General features: G+C 40.3%; 1 protein-coding gene across 2 annotated transcripts; it reads left to right on the forward strand.

Annotated features, from left to right (window-relative positions):
- Nucleotides 1-279: 279 nt before the first annotated feature.
- On the forward strand, nucleotides 280-9,527 carry NUP43 (nucleoporin 43). 2 transcript variants are annotated; one of them, XM_086625406.1, is made up of 8 exons: nucleotides 280-549; nucleotides 954-1,076; nucleotides 1,327-1,404; nucleotides 2,321-2,498; nucleotides 4,910-5,045; nucleotides 5,974-6,125; nucleotides 7,023-7,145; nucleotides 8,442-9,527. In XM_086625406.1, the coding sequence occupies exons 1-8, from the start codon at nucleotides 280-282 to the stop codon at nucleotides 8,654-8,656; spliced, it is 1,275 nt and encodes a 424-aa protein (XP_086481532.1). In that variant the 3' UTR covers nucleotides 8,657-9,527. The 2 variants fall into 2 exon arrangements, with proteins under 2 accessions (XP_086481532.1, XP_086481541.1); XM_086625415.1 differs by having other exon boundaries at nucleotides 412-546.
- Nucleotides 9,528-9,618: the final 91 nt, after the last annotated feature.

The raw sequence follows: 9,618 nt of genomic DNA on the forward strand, positions 1-9,618 counted from the left end.
TAACGCCTCGGCGATAGGCGCCGGTGTGGCGGCGTGCTCTCCGTGTTGGTGGGGCCCGAGCTCGCAGCGGCACGGCACGGCAGGGCACCCCAGGCTGCGGCCGCGCCCCCGGCCCCTGCGGGGCGTCGCGCCGTTACTCCTGGACAGGGAGTAACTCCTGGACACGCATCGGCGTTTGACTGCTCGGGCGCGGCCCGCCCCGGTAAACGCCGGCAGCTGGCGCCGTGCGGCGGCTACATTACGGCGCGGCCGAGCGGGCTGCCGCGCCCCCTCCCCGCCATGGCCAGCCTCGGCCCCGGCCCGCCTGGGCCCTCTGGCGCGCGCCGCCGCGCCCCAAGCCTGTCCCCTCGCGCTCGCCGTCGCGCTGCAGCCAATCAGCAGGCGCGCCGCAGGGCGGGCGGGAGCCGGCGCGCGGTCGGGGCGGCCATGGAGGACGTGTGCGCCAAGTTCGTGTCGCAGAAGATCAGCAAGACGCGCTGGCAGCCCCTGCCCGCCGCCGCGCTCCAGCCCCCCGACCTCTTCGCCACCGGCTCCTGGGACAACGAGGTAGCGGGCGGGCGGGCCCGGAGGCGCGGCGCGTCCTTCCCGCCGCGGCGTGGGAGCGGCGGCGGCGCCCGTAGCCGCCTCGGTGCCCTGAGCCGCCGCTTGGCGTGGGAGAGCAGGCTCGGAGCTTGCCGCGAGCGCTGCCTGTCCCAGCAGTCCCGGTGTTCGCTTGGCTATGGCTTGCTTGCGTCCCTAAGGAAGCCTGGGGGCTGTCCCGCTGCTCGGCAGGGTTATCCCGCCGGGCGGGCGCTTCTCTCCGGCTGGCGGCGGTTTCCTCAGGAGCAGTGCGCAGCCTGCAGCCTATTGCTCTCCCTGGCTGTACCGAGAAGGCCATAATACCTAGGCTGCCTTGTTGCTGGATACTTTCAAAAGCATTTTCGAGTAAAACTGGTGGTGTCGTTTCCGTCCAGGATAACAGGATCTCCATTTGGTCTGTTGGAGACCTTGGAAATGCGGGCCTCGGTGGTGAATGTCAAGTTGAACCTCAGCTGCTGTGTGACATCAAGCACAACGGTGATGTTATGGACATGCAGGTAAAATAGCTGGGAGGAATAGATCCGTATTTTTTAAGGGCTTGTCGGTTAGGAGAAATTAAGTAATAGTGAGCAGTCAAAATGCTGAGATTGACAAAAAAAAATTTCTAAAGAAGGGCAAAAAAACCTAGTATCAGTTTGTGGGACTTTTTTTATTTCCTATACCTACCAGTAATTTAAGTTGCTCTAAAATCCAAGTGATCCATCTTGGTACTAACATCAACTAATAGCATGCTTATTATCTCTGCAGTTTTTGGATCAAGAGAGAATTGTGGTTGCCTCATCAACAGGAACTGTAACTGTATTCCGTCATCATCAAAATAACCAGGTAAGTAACTTGCACTGGCTTTAAGCTACTATTCTGTGTAATACAGGTCACTTTGATCTTAGCATAAGATTTCTCAAAGCTACTAGAGCAAGAAACATCTGCATACCAAAGTCAATTTTTTGAAGTCTGCTAGAAAAAGCTTTGGCTTTAAGCATACAAGGAAAGAAAAAAGCATTTTGCACACATACTACGTAAATTAGATTTCAGAGCTAGATAGACTGGTGTATCTGCTAGTGTATATCTGTAACCAAATAGTCCATTCACTGAAGATGTACTTTAAGACTTGAGATTGTTTTGTGTGAGTGGGTATTAATAGGCTTGTATCTGTCTTATTAGACTTTTTGCATTCTTGAACTAAATGACTCATATTGAATTTCTTCTCACGAGTGTCATATGAGGGAAGATATGCAAACTCTGTAGTCTTTTGCTTTGATTATAAATCACTGAAAAAAATGTGTAATGACTTTTTATATATTCACAATGACACAATAAAGACTAATACCTGTTAATAGTTTGATGTGGTACTTAAAATAGACTAAATTCCTTGCAATCAAAATCTAAATCTGACCTTATCCTTTTGTAAAGGCCTCAGCTCTTTTCCTTTGTCCTGCAGAAAGACTGAAGAGTTAAGTCTAGTGAAAGACATTTCACAGTTCATAAACAGATCGTGTTCTTTCTGATTTCTAGCTCATGTAAAAAAGGTGGTTCAGAGAAGAAATAATCGATGTTTCATTGAAGGGTTGTGTGCTCAAGAGTTGAGGAAAATTTAGATCTCCAATTCTTATTTGTATAGAAGATTCTAATTCCTGTAGGTAGTGTGACTTTCCTGGAATTTGTTTCTGTTTTATGAGTGTTTTGAAAGCTTTGGTCTATCAGGATCATTAACAGTAGAATTTCATGTCTGGTTACTACTTAGACTTTGTCTGCCAACCACCAGTGGGAGAAAGCCCATTATCATGTGGATCAAGATACATCTTATGGTGGAGCAGCGTGTACTGGAGTCATCTGCAACAACCCAGAAATTGTCACCGTTGGAGAAGATGGTAGAATAAATGTCTTCAGAGCTGACCAAAAGGATGCAGTAAGAACTATAGGTATGTCAAGTAACTGTTCAAATTAGTTTAGTTTGGAGTGGTTGGTTTGATTTTTACTTCTTGAATGGTCAAAAAAAAACCTCAAACAAACAAAAAAAACAAGTTTGAGAATTGAATTAAATATTCCAAGTTGAATATGTTTGCTACAGATTATTCCTGTATTCCTCCAGACTTCACATACTTGAAGTGCATTTCAGATGTATTTCTATATTCCTTCAGGTATTTGCAAGTTAATGTTTTAACTGATGGAGAAGTTTCAAGCCTAACATTCTCTGTAGGCTTCTGTTTCATCTATAATTGTTAAATGCTATGACAGTATACATTAAGTATGGTTAGATATCAAAAAGGTATTGCGTCTCAAATTCTTGATAACTGGAGGTGAGTGAAATGGTCATTTCAATTCACTGTTTACACCAAGATTAACCTTCATGGTGTCCATATACAGAAACATCTATTTCTTTGTGTCTAAAGGAACACCAAGAACCAGAAACCACTGTCTGTAGCCTGTTCTTCTGCCAGGTACCATGGCTTACAGCAATCATTTCTCCCCTAGTGAACAGTTCCATATTTCCTAGAGTAATAGTTTATGTGATAAAGTAAGATGTTTGTGAAAGATGCCAAAACTTGGTTATTCCTAACTCCTCTGTCATGCTCGTGTCATGGAAATAGAATACAAATTTGTAGCATCTGTTGGAAATGAGAAGCAGAAATAATTTAAAGGACAGTAACACCACAGGCAGGTTACCAGGACTTTCTCCCTTCAACTTCAGTTCGACACAGCACATGTGTTTCTCCTCAAGGAAAATCCTTCCTCCAACGGATGAAGGAGTTCACATAGTGATAAGCCAATTAAGGAAGGAAGTGCTCTGGGATTTCTAGAGGGCGTACTTGTGTGTGCATGGCTGTATATACACACACAAGATAAATCCTATTAATTGCATACAGCCCTTTACTGAAGCTCCTTGAGAATTCCTATATGCAAACCTTTCTATGCTTTTTAAAAAAGAAAATAAATTAGCACGGCATGAGGCAGAATTTATTAGCACACACAAACAAAACATCAACTTGTTTAAAAGGATTATTTTATTTTTAAATTTTACTTATATACAGAGACTAACACAGAGTGTTCTGGTACAAGTTTAATAGAGTACAATGTTTTGCTGACTCACACAGACCAGATGTCCACAAAAAAAAAATCTGTGTTTTTCTCTGGGCAGTTGCTCAGATGCTTACATACAGATTTATTAATGTGCAGGATGCAAGTTGTTAGTTTTCTTAGTGCTCACTTGATAGTACTATGTAAAAATGCTTGCTTTGTATTGGTAGCATTAGTGTTACGCTGCAGTAAGACTTTGCATTGAGATTTGCTGGCACATAAAGATTTAAGAAATCACATGTGAATTAATTGAGAGATGTCCTTTTGGAAATAGGAAGGGAAATGTTAAAATTTGAATGGTCCATAAATAAGTCAATCATACTTATGACCTAGTGAGTGAAGCTTACCTGGAGTTATGTGGAAGGGACTACCATGAACTCTTTGACTAGAGACTGTGTTACAGTAAAAGTTGGAGAGGAGAGAGAACATCTTGAAAGATGCTTTCAAATTCTTAGTGATGGGTTTTGTAGTGTAAGCAGTCCTTTGTACTGGTTCTCAATTCGATGACATCCTGACATTTCCCAGGCACTGAGCTGAACCTTTAACACAAAGACAGAACTCTTGTACCTGATGAAATATTTGTAAAGGAGTACCTTGCTATCTTTGTTATTGTTTAATGGATTTAAGAGTATAATACAAGGTTGATTGTTTATTGTCAATCGTGGTAGGAAAAAATCTGCAGTAATAGATGATGTAGAAATCTTTTGGAGCCATAAAGATGTATCAATGCTCAATGACTTACTGTTACTCTGTCATAAAATTTTAAACTCTTTAGAACTTCAGTGTTCAGTAATCTAACGTTTCTTTTTAAAGGTGTTTTGGTGGTGTTTTTTTTCTTCCCCTCAGCTTTCATTTAAATAGTAGGCAGCAAAGAAAACTCATTTGAATATCCGTAACCAGGCATCAATGTAACTTGTCTGTCACAGTGTCAGAAAAGGTTTCCATCTTATGCAGCAAAAAATTCACCTATATTTTCAGTATGGGCTTACACAAAGAATTTTAAAATATTTGAGGTAAAAGTAGACTTAACAATGTTACCCTATCATAATCAAGATGTAAAGTTCATACATAATAACAAAATGAAAATATAAGAAAACGTTATTTGTTCTCTCCGAAAGCTTCAAAAGTTTCACCTCAATGCTGTGAAGTGTTTGACGTTATAAATTATCGTGACCGAAAGAAGCACTGGAGAAAAGGATTTGAAAAAAGATCATTACATGGGTTTACCTGAGTGCTTTCCTCATCTCTCTTGCAGACAATGCAGACAGCAGTACGCTCCATGCAGTGACTTTCCTTCGCACAACTGAGATCTTGACAGTAAATTCAATTGGACAGTTAAAAATATGGGACCTCAGACAGCAGAGAAATGAGCCGTCTCAAATATTTTCTTTGTAAGACCTTCATTTTTTCACATATTTACTGAGAAGCATGTGTTACTTTATATAATCTGATTTAAATCTTTCCTGATACCTTCTTGACAATGGGATGATAAACAATTGATTTTTTTTTTAAAGGTTTTAAACTTTTTTGGTATGTAAATAGTCAAAAGCAGACTCCGCTTAATGGCTGAATCACTGTTGTGGCTGAGCATTGTATTTAGGTGGTCTGTTTTATGATTTGACTCTTGAAGGACTATTGCACCTGTATGCTTGCTCTTCTGTAAGGAAAAAAAAAAAACTCACAAGGTTCAACCCAAACCTCTTTCTCATTCCCTAATTAAGTATACTTCATATCTGTTTTTCTTCACAGGCCTAATATAAAGTTTCTGCCATTTGAAATGTATTTGAATGATTACTTTTTGTCTTAAAAGGTATTGTGAGAAAACAAACTGAGCTAGATGCAAATCCTGTTGTTGTCTGTGGAATAATTCTCATTGCTGGTAATAGGCAGTGGTTTAGGTACCTGGTTTTGTTAGTGCCCAGTCTCCCTTTGTAACTCTTAGTATGTGTTGAAAGTGTAATTATAACAATTTCAGAGTAACCTTCTTATTGCTGTAGGTATACCTGGAGTATTATCTATATGCAAGGCTTTCTCTCTCCTGTAAAGCTGTCAGATACCTTGTAGATGCCTGTATATGGCTGGGCACAGAACCCGATGCCCGTTCAATTGTAGCTTCATGTTATTGCCATACCTCTCACTTCCAGTAGATGTCATGCGGCTTCAGCCTATAGTGATCAGATGGTACAGAAATTGAAACTGCAGTCGCTACTGTTACCTTGTCTGACAGCGCTCCTAGGGATTAAGGAGAAAACAGAATCTGAATAAAGAATTCATGTCTGAGTGGTTTGTTTGTTTTTTTTTTTCTCTTGTCCTTTGCAGGACAGGTGACAGAGTTCCGCTGCACTGTGTGGACAGGCATCCCAATCAGCAGCATATTGTGGCAACGGGGGGCCAGGATGGGATGCTGAGTATATGGGACATTAGGCAGGGTACTATGCCAGTGTCCCTGTTAAACGCTCATGAAGCAGAAAGTAAGTATCTGAAATGGAGGTGGGAGAAGAAGGTGGAATTTTAGAAAAGTTTCTGACTTCTCCAAAAAACATAGGTGGTGGAGCTACGAGAGAAAACAATCACATAGTTGCTACTTAATGCGTTTTTAACTAGTTGGCTTCATTTTGTTCCTTCTCTGTATGTGAGACTGTTCTTATCTAAAAGCCAACTCCAAACTAAAACTAGACTTGGTAAGCAGTTCTTCGAGTCATTAGATGCATTTACTCAGAATGGCTGTGTTTCTAGAAGGGTAGGTGTATATAGTTGTAGAAATTGATGCCGTGGTATGCAAGTATAGTAAAGCAAGAATGTAGTTACTAACAAACTGGGAAACATGAGGAAGGAAGGGAAACTGAAGGTAGTACAGATCCATTTGGTGCCTCCACAATGCTGAAACAGCTCACTTTCCTGGTAACTTCGTATGAACAAGACAGCAATTCATTTTGTGCTGAAGATATCTTAAATATCTTTTCCACAGTTGTGGTATTAAGACACAAAATAATAATGTGTGTACTGGGAAGGAATGCATGCTCTGTGCAGATGTAAACTTAATAGTAGGGAAGATGGCATGAGAAAGTATTCAGAATGCCTGAATTCAGATAATGTTTTAACCTTTAACAATTTTCACAGTACTGAAAACGCAATAAAACAAAGTCTCTTTTCTTTTATATCTCACAGGGGAGGGAAGAGTGCAGTAGATCACTAAGGGTGGGGTTTCGGGCCTCCTACCCACACACGCTTAAGCATGGAAGGTTTTGGTGGGGGCCTGGGTTCTTATAAGTGCATGTCCACATCATGCTAGCCAAAGTGGTACTTGAAGTAGTACAAAGCGAAGTACTTGATACTTGTTCTGAAGTGGTTTTGTTTGATGCTTCCAGTGTGGGAAGTTCACTTCCATCCCTCCAACCCCGATCATTTATTTACGTGTTCTGAAGATGGATCTCTTTGGCACTGGGATGCTTCCACAGATGTATCTGAAAAAACATCTTTTCTTCATCAAGGTAAGGATGTTTGAAGTCAGTCTGCACTGAATTTGTCAGTTGGCAACACAGTTAAAGTTGATGTTCTCACATGACCCAATTAATAACACAATAAACAAGCTGGTTTATTTGCTTGGAAAGAAAGCTCTAATAGACACTTCAGGAGAACTACTTACAAGTTTAACAGTTGTGAGTTTTTTGTGGTCTGTTGTTTTTTGTTTCTGTTTTTTTTAATCTGCTGTACTCTGTCCAGTGTGTAAAGGGGCATATCTAGTACTTCAAAGATAGATCTTGTTCACTTAGTCATCTGTATATAGAAAAGACATGAAGGCACCCTAAGTGACACATGGCTATCTCAGTCTCTGAGGGAGATACAGGAAGTGTTTTAATACCAAAATAATTGATGCGTTAATAGAATAGTGGAATTATGAATTTACTATTCAAGATCATGATTGGAACTTTCAATGAATGAAACTGGATCCCTTTGTATCACAGAGGGACTTTAATTAAAGATATGATACTGACTTAATATAAACATTTATTTTCATGTTCTAGTCACAAAGACTGCTTAATTGCTTGCCACTTCAGACTGTAAACAGTGGTGAAACTTCCAGATGTCATCTGTTGCCTTTGGCATCAAAGTTGCCATTCAAAGCTCAGTTCCATATAGGGAAGCAATAGGATAACCAATTCAAGTTGAACTCAGCATGTTTTCAGGTGCACTAGATATAAACTTTAGCACCACTTCAGCCACTTGTTAATTTTATGCTGAATGATAGCTCTCCTACTGTGAGACTTCAGTTTGAATGTAAAATATTATGTGGAAAAAATTAAAAGTCAAATCCTGGTACATCACTTGCTGCAGAGTAAGCGGGGATAAGGGACAGTAGGGAATAAGTGTTATTAAAGCAAAGCCGATGCCTCAAACATAGCAAGACACTGTATATAAAGAGACTTTTGTTTTTAGGTCTGTCCTTGCTTTAGTCTCTGGCTAGAAAAACTTGTAGATACTTACACTGTTTGTTCAGTGAGGTGACTTCATAGCTGTACTGACCTATTTGTCTGCACTGAGGACAGAGCTGATAGCAGGTTTCTGTAATCACTTCAAATATTTGATTATTTTTTTAAAGCTATTTTTCCTTCGTTTACCAAAGAAATGACAACATCTGTTAACTAATCTGTAAACTGACTTAAATATAAAATGATATTCCTGTTATGTCTGTCCCATACTTACTACCTTTCTCCAAATTCTGAGAATATATAAACTAAATTGGAACTTATTTATCTCTCTTCCCTCTTTCCCTTTTCTTCTTTCAGGAGGAAGAAGCACTACTTATTTTTCCCACAGTACCATTAACCAGTCTGTAGTAAGTGCCTGGCTAAGTAACGATCCTACCAAAGACCGCATGGAAATCACCAATTTAATTCCAAATCAGACTTTGTCTGTGAATAGTTTAGATATTTTAGGACCATGCCTAGTGTATGGTACAGATGCAGAAGCTATTTACGTGAACAGACAACTTTTTGCATGAAATGACTCCAGTGTCCCTTTGAAGTACTGATGACCTTGAACTACTGGGAAATGTCAGGTTCATGCTTAATGACACTCATTAGTCTGTTATCAGCGTGTGGGGGAGAGGCCTACAGCTTGGTCCTAGTACTGCAGAAGGAATGTAAGGTACCTCAGATTCTGGCAGCTGTCACTCGTTATTGATGCTCCAGGATGGCTCTCGTTTCTCCCCTGGTGCCTGTTTGGGTTTGGTAAGCAGGAAAGTAGTCACTAGGGCAAGACACTTGCTGTAAACTGACGTCCATAATACACACCTGCATACAAACTGTGGAAAAGGTAAACTCCCTTTTTTTTTTTTTTAATTATTTTTTTCCTCTCTGAAAGATATTTTTCAAGTATTCATTGTATGGCCAAACTATGGGGTTCTTTGGAATTCTTTTTGTCACTTGCGAAAGATGTTGGGTTTTTTTTTAAGCTGAGGGGATTTTTTTATATATTTTGGGGAACATAACTTTTTACATTAGTTCATGGGAATTGGAAAGGAAAACTGTTAAAGCTGTGAAAGGTTCTATGGGAATCTTAGCATTTTAGTAACATTATTTTGGATTGTTTACAGCTTCATCATGGATGCTGCATGTTAAAACTTGATAATGTGCCCATAACTGTCAACAGAAATGTGTTTGGGTTTTTTTTTATAGTTAAGAGGTCATAATTGATAGATAGGTTGACTGTGTTTTCAGGTGTGAGAATCAGACTTTCTAAACTTGAGGCATAAGTCTTTGTCACAATCAAAATTTCATATCTGGTCCGTTGCAATCCTTGAAAAGTTAAATTTTATTATTGGTGTTCTACCTACCTTTTGTTCAAGAGAACCCTTTCTCTTTTTAATAAAAAGTTTTGCACAACAATACCGGTCTGACATGCTCAATTAGTTCAAATAGATGTACTTGGAGCCATCTTTGCAAGAGGGTAAATAGCCATAAG

This window comes from Tauraco erythrolophus, chromosome 2, assembly GCF_009769465.1.
Source record: "Tauraco erythrolophus isolate bTauEry1 chromosome 2, bTauEry1.pri, whole genome shotgun sequence".
NCBI classification, from domain to species: domain Eukaryota; kingdom Metazoa; phylum Chordata; class Aves; order Musophagiformes; family Musophagidae; genus Tauraco; species Tauraco erythrolophus.

What these genes read in the sequence shown, in the direction of transcription:
- NUP43 (XM_086625406.1), top strand. Translation starts at nt 280, where the DNA reads ATGGCCAGCCTCGGCCCCGGCCCGCCTGGGCCCTCTGGCGCGCGCCGC. An exon ending in GCTCCTGGGACAACGAGGTA is followed by an intron (nt 550 to 953) that starts GCGGGCGGGCGG and finishes GTTTCCGTCCAG; the next exon opens with GATAACAGGATCTCCATTTG. An exon ending in GTGATGTTATGGACATGCAG is followed by an intron (nt 1,077 to 1,326) that starts GTAAAATAGCTG and finishes TTATCTCTGCAG; the next exon opens with TTTTTGGATCAAGAGAGAAT.